The sequence below is a fragment of the Leptosomus discolor genome, chromosome 25, assembly GCF_034619465.1.
Source record: "Leptosomus discolor isolate bLepDis1 chromosome 25, bLepDis1.hap2, whole genome shotgun sequence".
Taxonomy (NCBI): Eukaryota; Metazoa; Chordata; class Aves; order Leptosomiformes; family Leptosomidae; genus Leptosomus; species Leptosomus discolor.
Window position 1 is genome coordinate 2,465,204 of NC_141415.1, and position 14,886 is coordinate 2,480,089.

The 14,886-nt window shown below is 53.3% G+C and overlaps 3 protein-coding genes across 3 annotated transcripts; 2 read left to right on the top strand and 1 right to left on the bottom strand.

Annotated features, from left to right (window-relative positions):
- The first annotated feature begins 2,769 nt into the window (after window positions 1-2,769).
- On the top strand, window positions 2,770-3,084 carry LOC104342032 (feather keratin 1). Its single transcript, XM_009951523.2, has one exon. The coding sequence runs from the start codon at window positions 2,770-2,772 to the stop codon at window positions 3,082-3,084; it is 315 nt and encodes a 104-aa protein (XP_009949825.2).
- Window positions 3,085-6,846: 3,762 nt separating this feature from the next.
- On the bottom strand, window positions 6,847-7,152 carry LOC147413666 (feather keratin Cos1-1/Cos1-3/Cos2-1-like). Its single transcript, XM_086478134.1, has one exon. The coding sequence runs from the start codon at window positions 7,150-7,152 to the stop codon at window positions 6,847-6,849; it is 306 nt and encodes a 101-aa protein (XP_086334260.1).
- Window positions 7,153-13,644: 6,492 nt separating this feature from the next.
- On the top strand, window positions 13,645-13,959 carry LOC147413667 (feather keratin 1-like). Its single transcript, XM_086478191.1, has one exon. The coding sequence runs from the start codon at window positions 13,645-13,647 to the stop codon at window positions 13,957-13,959; it is 315 nt and encodes a 104-aa protein (XP_086334317.1).
- The last annotated feature ends 927 nt before the right edge of the window (window positions 13,960-14,886 follow it).

Here is a 14,886-nt window from a genome sequence, read left to right on the forward strand (position 1 = left end):
AATCCTGGTTAACGGTAGAGGTCCTGGAAGACTGGAAGCTTGCCAATGTGACGCCCATCTACAAGAAGGGCCAGGAGGAGGAGCCAGGGAACTACAGGCCTGTCAGCCTGACTTTGGTCCCGGGCAAGGTTATGGAGTGGTCCACCTTAGGTGCGCTCACACGGCAAGTGCAGGACATCCAGGGAATGAGGCCCAGCCAGCACGGGCTCATAAGAAGCAGGTCCTCTTTGACCAACCTGATCTCCTCCTATCGTTAGGTGACCCGCCTAGTGGATGAGGGAAAAGCTGTGGGTGTTGTCTACCTGGACTTCAGTAAGGCATTTGACACAGTCTCCCACAGCATCCTGCTGGAGATACTGGTGGCTCATGGCTCAGACAGGTGTACTCTTCATTGGGTCAGAAACTGACAGGATGGCCGAGCCCAGAGAGTTGTGGTAAATGGAGTTCAATCCAGTTGGCAACCGGTCACAAGTGGTGTTCCCCATGGCTCAGGTTTGGGGTTGGTCTTGTTTAATATCGTTATCAATGACCTGGATGAGGGGATCGAGTGCACCCTCAGTAAGTTTGCAGATGATATGAAATTCAGTGGGAGTGTCAATCTGCTTGAGGATAGAGAGGCTCTGCAGAAGGTTCTGGACAGGCTGGATCGATGGGCTGAGATCAGTTGTATGAAGTTTAACAAGGCCAAGTGCCGGCTACAGGCTTGGGGAAGTGTGGCTGGAAAGCTGCCCGGCGGAAAAGGGTCTGGGGGTGCTAGTTGACAGCCGGCTGAACGTGAACTGGCAGCATGCCCAGGTGGCCAAGAAGGCCAACAGCATCCTGGCCTGTACCAGAAATAGTGTGATGAGCAGTAGTAGGGAAGAGATTGTGCCCCTGTACTCAGCACTGGTGTCCTAGGTTACAGTGTAAAATGTGCCCCAAAAAGTTATCATCTTCAGGAGCTGTTGAGACCAGGTGGGGTGGTGCTCCCTGCCTCCCCCCTCTGGACTATCTCCTGTTAATGGCCCATCAAGGAACTGCCTCACGACTCCCCATCCCATTGTGAGGTGCTCCGCCCGGGCGGGGGAAGGAGCCAAGCAGTCCATGCTAAATAAAAACTGAGATCTTAAACACCCTAGCAGCCTTCTTCCACTGGATTCCCAGAGAGTTTTTTTCCCCCACTGGAGTTCCAGAGGACAAGAGCTACCTATCTACCACCGGACCTTTGGAGGAAGACCAGACCCTTTTTTAAGACCGCTGCTTCAACAGAACTACCTCCGTCGCTTCAGGAGGACTGCAGCCAGCACCTTATCGGACTGCTACTGCCACCCTAACAGGGTGGCTGGTTGTATTTCTGACTCTGCCAGTGTAAACCAGTGGGTTGGGTTTTTTTCCTGCCTTGTGTTATATATATATAGTTATATATATATATATATATATTAGTAAAGAATTGTTATTCCTATTCCCCATATCTTTGCCCGAAGGCCCGTTAATTTCAAAATTATAATAATTTGGAGGGAAGGGGGTTGCATTTTCCGTTTCAAGGGAGGCTCCTGCCTTCCTCAGCAGACACCTGTCTTTCAAACCAAGACAACCGGTGAGACCACACCTTGAGTTCTGTGTCCAGTTTTGGTCACCGCAGTGTAAGAAAGATGTTGAGGTGCTGGAGTGGGTCCAGAGAAGGGCAACAAAGCTGGTGAGGGGTCTGGAAAACAGGTCTTAGGAGGAGCGCCTGAGGGAACTGGGATTGTATAGCTTGGAGAAGAGGAGGCTGAGAGGAGACCTTGTTGCTCTCTACAGCTAACTAAAGGGAAGCTGTAGTGAGGCCGGTGTTGGTCTCTTCTCCCAAGCAACTAAGGACAAGAGGAAATGGCCTCAAGTCGTGACAGGGGAGATTTAGATTGGATATTAGGAAAAATTTCTTTACTGAAGGAGTGGTTAGGCATTGGAACAGGCTGCCCAGGGAGGTGGTGGAGGCACCATCCCTGGAGGTGTTCAAAAGATGTATGGATGTGGTGCTTAGGGACATGGTTTAGTGGTGGGCTTGGTGGTGTTTAGGATAATGGTTGGACTTCATTATCTTAAAGGTCTTTTCCAAACAAAAGCATTCTCTGATTCTATAACTACAGTCTTACTTGGAATATCCTTGGGCATTTGCCCACACACATGAAAGGAGCCTGCATGGCAGAGCAGGCATGCCAGAAATGAGGAAATGAAATGGCAGTGTTGACGGAAACCAAAGTGAACCTGCACCATTAGGTAGGATATTTTGCTTTGGAGGTGAGTCTGTTGGAAAATTACTGCCCTTGTGCAGTGACTGTGCGCCTGGGGCGGTGCAGGAGCAGTATAAAAGCGGGCCCTTCTCCTCACTCTCTCATCCACTCCTCTCGCCTCCATCTCCTTGAGCACAAGGTGAGTCTGAAGCCCTTTCTTCTTCTCCTCGGCGATTTCTCAGACCGTACATGCTCCTTTATCCAGAGCGGGATCTTGGAACTGCTTACCATAGGAGAGGGTAGTGTGTATAAGGTGTGACATGGAGAGATGCTGAGGCCTGGTTAAAGTGTCCCCTGGGATTTGGGTCGGTGGGGATTTCCCTGGGCTCAGTTGACCTTGGTGGGGCTTATTTGAGGGAAAGGACAGTCCTTGTGGAACTTCCTACACAGCATCCAATACCCGTTTCCAGTTTGTGCCTTGTCCCCCTCATGGTGGTGTGACAGGCTGCTCCTCACCCATATCCCTTGCTCAGCTTCCTCCTCCCCTCTCTCCCAGGTGCGCCTCCAGCCTCAAGACATGTCCTGCTTCAACCCGTGCCAGCCCTGCCTGCCCTGCCAGCCCTGTGGCCCGACCCCGCTGGCCAACAGCTGCAACGAGCCCTGTGTCAGGCAGTGCCAGGACTCCAATGTCTTCATCCAGCCCTCCCCCGTGGTGGTGACCCTGCCCGGACCCATCCTCAGCTCCTTCCCGCAGAACACCGCCGTGGGCTCCTCCACCTCCGCTGCCGTTGGCAGCATCCTCAGCTCTGAGGGAGTGCCCATCAACTCTGGGGGCTTCGGTCTCTCCAGCCTTGGCAGCCGCTACTGTGGCAGGACGTGCCTCCCCTGCTAAAGCTGCTGGCGTTGGCCCTGGGGAAGGCCCCCGCGCACCCACAAGATGGTGCCGGACTAGCGACGGAGCATCGGCTAGTTGCTTCCAGAGGGGTTGAGCAAGCCCAGCAGCCCTTGCAAAAGGACAGTCAGCCTGGGCTCTCAGGAAGCACAGGTTGTGCCTGGCTTTCCTCTGTTCCACTCTCTTTTTCCTTTCCCTGTTCTTGTTCTCTTGTGCTCCCTTGGGCTGGAAGTCCCACAAAACCAGCCTAGGGAGGACCTGCTGGCCCTGCTCCCTCTGTGGGGCAGGCAGATGGACACCTGGTGGGATCTTTCCCCCAGCCATGGTGCACAGACTCCTTTCTGCCCCTGATGCTCCCTTCACTGGGACCTCCACTCAGAGCAACCTCGTTTTCCTTTTGACTCATTAAAGTTCTGCTGCATCCCAGCCCATGCCTCTATATCATCCTTTCCCCTGCAGAAATTCTCCCAAGGTGCCCTGGGAGACAGACCTTGCCCCTTGTTCTGGGAGGGCGTTGTTGGGTATGGTTATACCGCGATTTATAACACAGGCTTGCTTGAAGTATTCTTAGACATTCTTAGATTGGCCATCTGCTTTTTGAACTTCTCTGCCTCTCTGGGGCTGGATAGAATTACCTGACACAGTTCAGTGACCATAGCTACTCCAAAGACGATTTTAGATCTCACTCCAAAGCGCTCTCTTGTCCATGCTCAACAAGCCCCACGCCTTCCGCCTCTCCTCCCCAGCCAAATGATTCAGCCCTCTTACCATCACAGCGACCTTGCGCTGGACTTGCTCCACTTGCTCAGGATCTTTCTCGCATTACAGACCAAAACTCAACACAGTGTTCTAGATGCCATCAGGTGCACGCTGGGCAAAGTGGAATTGTTGCTCCCATTGATCTCCTGACTATGCTTCTCCTTATATACACCACGTTGCTGATGACAGTCCTTGGTGTCTGGGAACAGTGCTGGGAGCCACTCCTCTTTTGACGGGGTTACCACATAAGCACCTTTCCCTTGCCCTGCTTTTGGACTGTGTCATCTCAGGGGCTGCAGGATGAGTTGGAGAGACAGGGCAGGTTGCTACCAAGCGAGCTGTTGATGAAGGCATTGGTTGATATGTATCATTGTGCCCATCTGCATCCTCCAGCAGTTGAGCAGCTTCCCTTGGTCAGCTGCAAATCTCTCTGCACTCACTGCCTTTCTTCCTCTCCAGAGTCTTTCACTGCCTACCTCTCTCCAGAAACATTTCCAAGAAGATCTGGGCACACAGGGAAGGAGGCAGGACAAGGAGGACATGCACTGCCTGCGGGTCTGTGTGGTGTGTGGACCCCAACAAAGCACTCACCAGATGTTCTCTCTATCCGCTGTCTCATTTGGATGGGGTGAGAATTGGCAAACCAAGAGCGTGAAACAACATTGGGTAAAGATCAGGACAGTGTAAGAGGGCAAGGGACAAAAGAGGAAATACCAAGTGACGCAAAGGCAATTGCCCGCCACCTAGCACCGGCAGACTAATGTCCAGGCACTTCAGAGAATCACAGAATGTTAGGGGTTGAGAGGGACCATGAAAGACCGTCTAGTCCAGCCCCCATTTTCTGAAGAACAGCTGCTTTGGAAGGACTGCCCACAGTTTTACTGCTGAGCATGATGCTACGTGGCATGGCATAGCCCTTTGGTCAATTCAGGTCATTCATCCTGGCTGTGTCCCCTCCCACGACTTGCCCAGCATTAACCTCCACTGCGAGGGGTGCAAAGAGAGAAAGACAGACGGCCTTGATGCTGTGCAAGCACTGTGCAGCAATATCTAAAGCTCTGGTGTTTTACCTCCCCTGTTTTTGCCATGCGTTTGGAGCACAGCAGCATATGGGCTGCTGTGAAGGCAATGACCTCCATCCTAGCCAGCGCCAGAACAGCCCGGTTCCCCCATTCCCTCTCCTGTTGCCCTCTGGGGCCATTTGCTACTCGAGCCTCCTCCCCCAGCACGGTGGCAGCCAGGGCAAGAGGAATTGCCGCCCCTCCTCTCCCCTCTCTTCCTCTCTCCACCTGTCCACTTCCCAGCAGCCTGTGGGGCTGCTGCCCTCCCAGGACCTTCCACAGCCCAGGCTTCTCAACCAGCGTCAGCAGTGGCCATGTGCCTCTTCCGCAGCATGTGCACCGAGGCCAAGGGAGCGCATGTGGGCAGAGGCTCAGCAAAGCATGACCTGATGGCCAGGGGCTCTGGTGGAGTCGTGGAGGCCTTCCTCACCTGCGACTGACAGTGCCCCAAAGGCTCTTGGGCTGCATCCAAACAGTTACAGTCAACAGCTGAAGGCCCAAGTGGAAACCAGTGCTGACTGGTGTCATTCACCAGCCCGTACGGGGACCAAATACTATCTCCTGTCTTCATCAGTGACATAGACAGTGGGATTGAGTGCACCCTCAGCAAGTTTCTGCATGACACCAAGCTGAGGGGCGCAGTTGATGATACTCTTGAGACAAGGGATGCTGTCCAAAGGGATTTGACAGGCTGAAGGAATGGTCCCATGTGGTGAAAGTCAGGAACCTCAAGCAGGCCAAGAGCTAGGCCTGGCACCTGGGTTGGGGCAATCCCCAATATCAATGCAGACTGGAGGGTAAATGGTTGAGAGCAGCCCTGCAGAGAAGGTCTTGAAGATACCGGAGGCTGCAGAATTGGGCCCGTGCCAGCACTGTGCGCTTGCAGCCCAGAAAGCCGAGCGCATCCTGGGCTGTGTCCAAATAGGGTGGCCATCAGGTGGAGGGAGGTGATTCTCCACTCCTAGTCCGCTCTTGTCAGACCCCACCTGGAACACTGTGCAGTCTGGGGTCTCCAGTACAAAAAAGACATGGTCCAGAGAAGGGCGACAAAAATGATCAGAGGGCTATATGGCCCCTTCTGTGAAGAAAGGCTGAGGGTGTTCAGGGTTTGCTAGCCTGCTCTGGGGAGACCTTATGGCAGCCTTTCAATATAAAAAGGGGACTTACAAGAAAGCCAGTGAGAGACATTTAATCAAGGCCTGTAGTGATAGGGGAAGGAGCAACAGCTTTAAACTCCAGTAGGGTAGATGTAGGTTGGACATAAGGAAGAAATTTGTTACCATGGGGGTGCTCAGACCCTGGAAAAGGTTGTGCAGAGAATGGTGGGATGCCTCATCACTGGGAGTGTTCAAGGTCAGGTCTGACGGAACGTAGAGTAATGCGATGTAGTGACAGGTTCCCTGCCCATGGCAGGAGGGTTGGAGGAGATCTTTAAAGGCCTCTTCCAACCAAAACCGTTCTTCTACGATTCTAAGATAAGACGGTTCTACAATAAGGCAGCCCACTGCACTGTGTCCCTCCCTTTGACAATGCTGTGCTTAGGATGGTTTGTCCTGGCCTCTCCTGGGAAGCTAGTGCCTATGGTGAAACAAAAAAAAAAAAAAGGAGTGTTCAAGAAAGTGACTGGTGGTCACTGAACTATGTCGGTTAATTCAATCCACACCCAAAGAGGCAGAGAAATTTTGAAAGCGGAGGGTCACTCAACGCACAGCGAAGCAGGCTCAATGCAAGCCTCTGCTGACAACCAGTGCAAAATATCCCCATAAAACCCCCTCCACCAAAAGCACCCCTAAGGAACATCTCTCTGCCTGGGCCTCTTGGGAGAGTGTCTGTAAGGGAAAGGATGACAGAGAGCCGTGGATTGGGATGCAGTGGTACTTTAATGAGTCAAAAGAGGGGAATGAGGTCAATTCGAGTGGAGGCCTCGGTTCAGGGAACAGCTTTAGCAGGGGAGGCACGTCCTGCCACAGTAGCGGCTGCCGAGGCTGGAGAGGCCGAAGCCCCCAGAGTTGATGGGCACTCCCTCAGAGCTGAGGATGCTGCCAACGGCAGCGGAGGTGGAGGAGCCCACGGCGGTGTTCTGCGGGAAGGAGCTGAGGATGGGTCCGGGCAGGGTCACCACCACGGGGGAGGGCTGGATGAAGACATTGGAGTCCTGGCACTGCCTGACACAGGGCTCGTTGCAGCTGTTGGCCAGCGGGGTCGGGCCGCAGGGCTGGCAGGGCTGGCACGGGTTGAAGCAGGACATGTCTTGAGGCTGGAGGCGCACCTGGGAGAGAGGGGAGGAGGAAGCAGAGCAACCTGGGACGAAGAGCAGGGGGAAGCAGAGCAGGGAAGAAGGGTGAGGAGCAGCCTGTCACACCACACCGAGGGAGACAAGGCACAAACTGGAGACGGGTGTTGGATGCTTCTTAGGGAGTTCCACAATGACTGTCCTTTCCCTCAAATAAGCCCCACCAAGGTCAACTGAGCCCAGGGAAATCCCCACCAACCCAAATCCCAGGGGACACCTTAGCCAGGCCTCAGCATCTCTCCATGTCACACCTTCTGCATGCTTCCCTGTCCTTTAGCAAGCAGTTCCAAGATCCTGTTCCAGACAAAGGAGCATGTACGGTCTGAGAAATTGCCGAGGAGAATAAGAAAGGGCTTCAGACTCACCTTGTGCTCAAGGAGATGGAGGCGAGAGGAGTGGATGAGAGAGTGAGGAGAAAGGCCCGCTTTTATGCTGCTCCTGCACCGCCCCAGGCGCACAGTCACTGCACGCGGGCAGTAATTTTCCAACAGACTCACCTCCAAAGCAAAATATCCTGCCTAATGGCGCAGGTTCACTTTGGTTTCCGTCAACACTGCTATTTCATTTCCTCATTTCTGGCATGCCTGCTCTGCCATGCAGGATCCTTTCATGTGTGTGGGCAAATGCCCAAGGATAACCCAGGTAAGATGATGGAGTCATACAATCGTAGAATGCTTTTGTTTGGAAAAGACCTTTAAGATAATGAAGTCCAACCATTATCCTAACACCACCAAGCCCACCACTAAACCATGTCCCTAAGCACCACATCCATACATCTTTTGAACACCTCCAGGGATGGTGCCTCCACCACCTCCCTGGGCAGCCTGTTCCAATGCCTAACCACTCCTTCAGTAAAGAAATTTTTCCTAATATCCAATCTAAATCTCCCCTGTCACGACTTGAGGCCATTTCCTCTTGTCCTTAGTTGCTTGGGAGAAGAGACCAACACTGGCCTCACTACAGCTTCCCTTTAGTTAGCTGTAGAGAGCAACAAGGTCTCCTCTCAGCCTCCTCTTCTCCAAGCTATACAATCCCAGTTCCCTCAGGCGCTCCTCCTAAGACCTGTTTTCCAGACACCTCACCAGCTTTGTTGCCCTTCTCTGGACCCACTCCAGCACCTCAACATCTTTCTTATACTGTGGCGACCAAAACTGGACACAGAACTCAAGGTGTGGTCTCACCAGTGCTGAGTACAGGGGCACAATCTCTTCCCTACTACTGCTCATCGCACTATTTCTGGTTCAGGCCAGGATGCTGTTGGCTTTCTTGGCCACCTGGGCATGCTGCCAGCTCACGTTCAGCCAGCTGTCAACTAGCACCCCCAGATCCTTTTCCGCTGGGCAGCTTTCCAGCCACACTTCCCCAAGCCTGTAGCGTTGCATGGGGTTGTTGTGAACCAAGTGCAGGACCCGGCACTTGGCCTTGTTAAACTTCATACAACTGATCTCAGCCCATCGATCCAGCCTGTCCAGAACCTTCTGCAGAGCCTCTCTACCCTCAAGCAGATTGACACTCCCACTGAATTTCATATCATCTGCAAACTTACTGAGGGTGCACTCGATCCCCTCATCCAGGTCATTGATAACGATATTAAACAAGACCAACCCCAAACCTGAGCCATGGGGAACACCACTTGTGACCGGTTGCCAACTGGATTGAACTCCATTTACCACAACTCTCTGGGCTCGGCCATCCTGTCAGTTTCTGACCCAATGAAGAGTACACCTGTCTGAGCCATGAGCCACCAGTATCTCCAGCAGGATGCTGTGGGAGACTGTGTCAAATGCCTTACTGAAGTCCAGGTAGACAACACCCACAGCTTTTCCCTCATCCACTAGGCGGGTCACCTGACGATAGAAGGAGATCAGGTTGGTCAAAGAGGACCTGCTTCTTATGAGCCCGTGCTGGCTGGGCCTCATTCCCTGGATGTCCTGCACTTGCCGTGTGAGCGCACCTAAGGTGGACCACTCCATAACCTTGCCTGGGACCGAAGTCAGGCTGACAGGCCTGTAGTTCCCCGGCTCCTCCTCCTGGCCCTTCTTGTAGATGGGCGTCACATTGGCAAGCTTCCAGTCTTCCAGGACCTCTACCGTTAACCAGGATTGCTGATAAATGATCAGCAGAGTGGTTTGGCAAGTTCCTCCGCCAGCTCCCTGGGAATTCTCAAGTGGATCTCCTCTGGCCCCATAGACATCTGAGTATCCAAGTGGCATAGCAGGTCGTTAACTACTACTTCCTGGATTACGAGGGAATCCTTCTGGACTCCATCCCTGTCCTCCAGCTCAGGGGGCTGATTACCTTGGGGATAACTAGTCTGACTATTAAAGACTGAGGCAAAGAAGGCATTAAGTACCTCAGCCTTTTCCTCGTTCTCGGAGACAATGTTCCCCCTCAGATCCAATAAAGGAAGGAGAATCTCCCTGGCTCTTTTTATGTTGGTAATGTATTCATAAAAACACTTCCATGTCTGTGCAGGCAGAAGGTGTGCCCCCAAGTGCTGGAGGGGTCCCGAGCAGACAGGGGATGTTGGCTTGGGGCAGTGAAGTGCGATGGTTTGCAACTCGTTTCGCAGCAAGGAGCCCAGCTCTGCCCTGCCCTGCACACCTCAGCAGAGCACCCAAAGGCTCCTCTTTTTAAGGACGTGCCACGTGCTTCTCTCTCCTCCCTCTCATTCAGCTCACTCCAGCCCTCACTGCCCATTGCATCCCTGGGCAGCCAGCCTGTGCCCATGGTTTCAGTTGTCTTCCTCTCCTTGCCCTCTGCTCTGGGAAGAACAGTTGCCAGGACATATGAGTATGCAGGGTTGGGGTTAGGAAAGCCAGAGCCCACCTGGCATTGAAGCAAAGCACGTGGAGGTCAAGAAGAAAGTCTTCTTCCAGGTAGGTCAGCACCAAAAGCAGGGCTTGGGTCAAGGCAGCCTCGGCGTTGAACAGGGTGGCTTCCCTGAGGACAGGGGATACAGGAAAGGTGGACATACTCCAAGGGTACCAGGCCTTCACCTTTGCTGTTAGGAGCTGCTGTCAAGCACTTGGGCTCCTGACATTCCTCAGAACATCTGGAGCAGGGAAGACTTACTCACAGTAGAGGAGGATCAGGGGTGGGAACAATTCAACAGATCGGACTGGCACGGCGTTACTACAAGGCTGCTCTCACCTCCCTTTGGACGTCACAGCAGCCAGGGCATGCACCTGAGGTCTGGAAGAAAGCCAGTGGGCCTCCTGTCTTCAAGAAGGGCGCGAAGGAGGAGCCAGAGAAGGATGGGCCTGTCAGCCTCACCTCGATCCCTGCAAAGCTGATGGAGCAAATCATCCCGAAGACTTTTCCCAACACGAGAGAACAAGAAGGTGATTGTGCATGGTCAGCATGGATTTATGGAGTGGAAAACAGGCCTGACCAACCTCAGAGTCTTCTTTCATGATCAGCCTGCCTCCAGTGCATGAGGGAAGTGCAGCAAATGTGGTTAATTTCATCTAACCAAGGCTTTTGACACTGTCTGCTGTAACAATCCTTAGAGAGAGACTAAGTGATGAAAGACAGGCTTGGGAAGAGGGCAGTACATGGGATTGAGATCTGGCATGGCTGCTGGTCTCCAAGAGCTGTGATGAGTGGCACAAAGTCCAGGTTGAGGCTACTCACTCTTGATGCACTGCAGGGGTCCAGGCTAGTGTCATTCTTGTTAAACCCTGTTTTTAACGGCCTGCAGAGCTGGAAGGATTGTGCCCACAGCAAGCCTATGGAAGACACACCACTTGAGGGAGGAGGGTGTTGATGCAGGAGACAGCTGTCCTGCTGCGTGGAGGCATGCCGAGAGTGTGGAGACATGGGAAGGCAGGAATTTCCTGAGGTTCAGCCAAGCGAAATGCACAAACCTCTTATGGAAAGTCCTTCAGAGGGGAGCAATAACCTCATGCATCACTACAGGCTGGAGCCAGTGGGCTGAAAAACAGCTTCGCAGCTGAGGACGGGGGTCCCAGTGGGCACCATGAGGCAGCGCCACACCCTTGCAGCATCGGCATCCACCAGCACCCTGGGATGCATTAGGAAGAGGGTTGCTGTCAGATCATGGAAGGTGATCCCTCCTCTCTGAACAGCACTGCTGAGACCATAACGGCCATGAAATGTGTCAAACTGACTCTTTGCTATGAGAGGGGCACTGCCATACGGATATGTCCAGGAAAGGGCCACACAGATAGAGTAAGGAATATTAAAAGAAAGCTCCGCTGCTTTGTGTCTTGCAAGGGTATCCTGAGAAAAAGGCAAAAAGCACCACGAGCCGCCTCCACTGCTGTTACGAAAGCCATAGCTCAGCCTACCTTGAGTCTTGCAAGATGCATCAAGAGCAACAGGGAAAACTATTAAGAGCAAGATCAACCCCTATAAGAGTAGCTGAAGACTGATGGAGGAAAATCGGGGCCCGCTGATGACTGGGGCAGCTGATTTCCTGAACAGTGGACAGAGAGGGGGCTGGGGAGTGTGAAGGCCTTCTCTCTCTCTCTCTCTCTCTGTGTCTCTCTAAGTCTTCACCTATAAGGTTGAGCAGGCCACTGTGCCCTCTGAAAAAGTTGAAGGAAGGAGGGGCAGCCTTCCCAGCAGTGAGTGGCCAGTAAATCAAAGAGTGCCTGAGAAGAGTCGATCCCTACATACCAGCTGAGGTGCTCCAGGGCAGAGCTGCCATGCAGGTAGAACTAGACAGGCTCGAGGAATGGGCCCACAGGAGCCTCATGTGATTCAAGAAGGACAAATGGCAAGTCCTGCACATGGAAAGGAAGGACCACTTGCATCAGTACAGACTGGGGACAGAACTATGCTTCGATCTTGGAGCTCACAGACCTCCTCTGGGCAGATCTGCCCACAGGGGCAGGGACAGCAATGAGGAGAGACTTGGATGTTGGAAGGGAAAAGATACACAGGCCTCATCTTCCTTGCGAAGGAGACGCGTCTTTGGTGAACAGCTCTCCTGAATACTCCGTGGAGGGAAAGAAAAGGTTGCAAAAACCATCTCCCCTCCAGCTGGGACTCGTCTCTGGGTCCCAGGCAATATGCCTTCTCCTGGCGTTAGGCTTCAGTACACATCTTTCCCATGTCCCAAAGAAATCCTCAGCCTGGAGAACAAACCCAGCACCATCGGAGAGGCGAGGAAAGTTCCTCCAGCTCCCCAAGGACTGAGGGCTGTCAGGACCCTGCAGTGCCATGTCACTGAGGATGCACAGAGAAGAGGCCTGGGTACAAGAACAACATTCGGACTACATCAAGGAGGTGATGCACTTCCCTGCCCTGCAGCCATGCAGGCAGTTGGGACGCCTCGCAGGAGGGCAAGGGAATGCCTTCAGTAGGCAAGCTTCCTGGGATAGACACACCCTTCCCACGCTGATTCACACTCTAATTTTGGATTGGCCGTGCGTGTCAGCCTTTTGGCGTGAGTCCAAGCCAGGCCTGCGTGTTGTCTGCTGTCTCCATCCCTGCCCTAGAAAAAGAAGCTCTGAGCACTGGGCTGTACCTGAGTACACACCTCCAGGAAGCCATAATCACCACTGCTCTCAACTTGCCTATCTTGCCAGCACTCCCACAGCTTGGGGGTCTTGCAGAATGGTCAGCGTGTTTTGGACAAGTGGCCAGGTCAGTGAGTCTCTTGCTGGTCAGTGTCCAAAGCCTGCAGCCAAAGTGCATCATGGTGTGAGCAGAGTGGGAGGAACAAGATGCTGTCCTGAGCCCCAGCACACCTATCAGGAAGTGAGGAAGTACCCAGCTCCACTTGGGGTTTGTCTTCTGCCTCTACTCATGTGTTCCTGCCCAGGAAATCTTTGGGCTTCTCATCCTCGTACTTGAAACAAGCCTCTGTGGCCTAGTGGGCATGTCAGAAAGAAGGAAACGAAATGGCAGTGTTGACAGAAAAAAAAACACAACCTGTGTAATTAAGCAGGATATTTTGCTCTGCAGGTGAGTCTGTTGGAAAATTACTGCCCGCGTGCAGTGACTGTGCGCCTGGGGCGGTGCAGGAGCAGTATATAAGAGGGCCCTTCTCCTCACTCTCTCAGCCGCTCCTCTTGCCTCCATCTCCTTGAGCACAAGGTGAGTCTGAAGCCCTTTCTTCTTCTCCTCGGTGATTTCTCAGACCGTACATGCTCCTTTATCCAGAGCGGGATCTTGGAACTGCTTACCATAGGAGAGGGTAGTGTGTATAAGGTGTGACATGGAGAGATGCTGAGGCCTGGTTAAAGTGTCTCCTGGGATTCGGGTCGGTGGGGATTTCCCTGGGCTCAGTTGACCCTAGTGGGGCTCATTTGAGGGAAAGGACAGTCCTTGTGGAACTCCCTACGCAGCATCAAACACCCTTCTCCAGTTTGCGCCTTGTCTCCCTCGTGGTGGTGTGACAGTGTGTTCCTCACCCATCTCCCATAATCTGCTTCCCTCTACTCTTCGTCCCAGGTGCACCTCCAGCCTCAAGACATGTCCTGCTTCAACCCCTGCCGTCCCTGCCTGCCCTGCCAGCCCTGCGGCCCGACCCCGCTGGCCAACAGCTGCAACGAGCCCTGTGTCAGGCAGTGCCAGGACTCCAATGTCTTCATCCAGCCCTCCCCCGTGGTGGTGACCCTGCCCGGACCCATCCTCAGCTCCTTCCCGCAGAACACCGCCGTGGGCTCCTCCACCTCCGCTGCCGTTGGCAGCATCCTCAGCTCTGAGGGAGTGCCCATCAACTCTGGGGGCTTCGGCCTCTCCAGCCTCGGCAGCCGCTACTGTGGCAGGACGTGCCTCCCCTGCTAAAGCTGTTCCCTGAACCGAGGCCTCCACTCGAATTGACCTCATTCCCCTCTTTTGACTCATTAAAGTACCACTGCATCCCAATCCACGGCTCTCTGTCATCCTTTCCCTTACAAACACTCTCCCACGCGGCCCAGGCAGAGAGATGTTCCTCAGGGGCGCTTTTGGTGGAGGGGGTTTTATGGGGAACGTTTTGCACCGATTGTCAACAGAGCCTTGCATTGAGCCTGCTTCGCCGTGCGTTGAGTGACCCTCTGCTTCCAAAATCTCTCTGCCTCTTTGGGTGTGGATTGAATTAGCCGACATAGTTCAAGGAGAACCAGTCACTTTCTTGCACGTACCTTTTTTTTTTTCCCCAGGAAGCTCAACACTGCGATGCAAGTAGTCAGGAGGGAATGTGGTAGTGACAAGACGTAGGCACTAGCTTCCCAGGAGAGGCCAGGACAAACCATCCTAAGCACAGCATTGTCAAAGGGAGGGACACAGTGCAGTGGGCTGCCTTATTGTAGAACCGTCTTATCTTAGAATCGTAGAAGAACGGTTTTGGTTGGAAGAGGCCTTTAAAGATCTTCTCCTCCAACCCTCCTGCCATTCCTGCAGGGAACCTGTCACTACATCGCATTACTCTACGTTCCGTCAGACCTGACCTTGAACACTCCCAGTGATGAGGCATCCCACCATTCTCTGCACAACCTTTTCCAGGGTCTGAGCACCCTCATGGTAACAAATTTCTTCCTTATGTCCAACCTACATCTACCCTACTGGAGTTTAAAGCTGTTGCTCCTTCCCCTATCACTACAGGCCTTGATTAAATGTCTCTCACTGGCTTTCTTGTAAGTCCCCTTTTTATATTGAAAGGCTGCCATAAGGTCTCCCCAGAGCAGGCTAGCAAACCCTGAACACCCTCAGCCTTTCTTCACAGAAGGGGCC

What these genes read in the sequence shown, in the direction of transcription:
- LOC104342032 (XM_009951523.2), top strand. Translation starts at nt 2,770, where the DNA reads ATGTCCTGCTTCAACCCGTGCCAGCCCTGCCTGCCCTGCCAGCCCTGT.
- LOC147413666 (XM_086478134.1), bottom strand. Translation starts at nt 7,152, where the DNA reads ATGTCCTGCTTCAACCCGTGCCAGCCCTGCCAGCCCTGCGGCCCGACC.
- LOC147413667 (XM_086478191.1), top strand. Translation starts at nt 13,645, where the DNA reads ATGTCCTGCTTCAACCCCTGCCGTCCCTGCCTGCCCTGCCAGCCCTGC.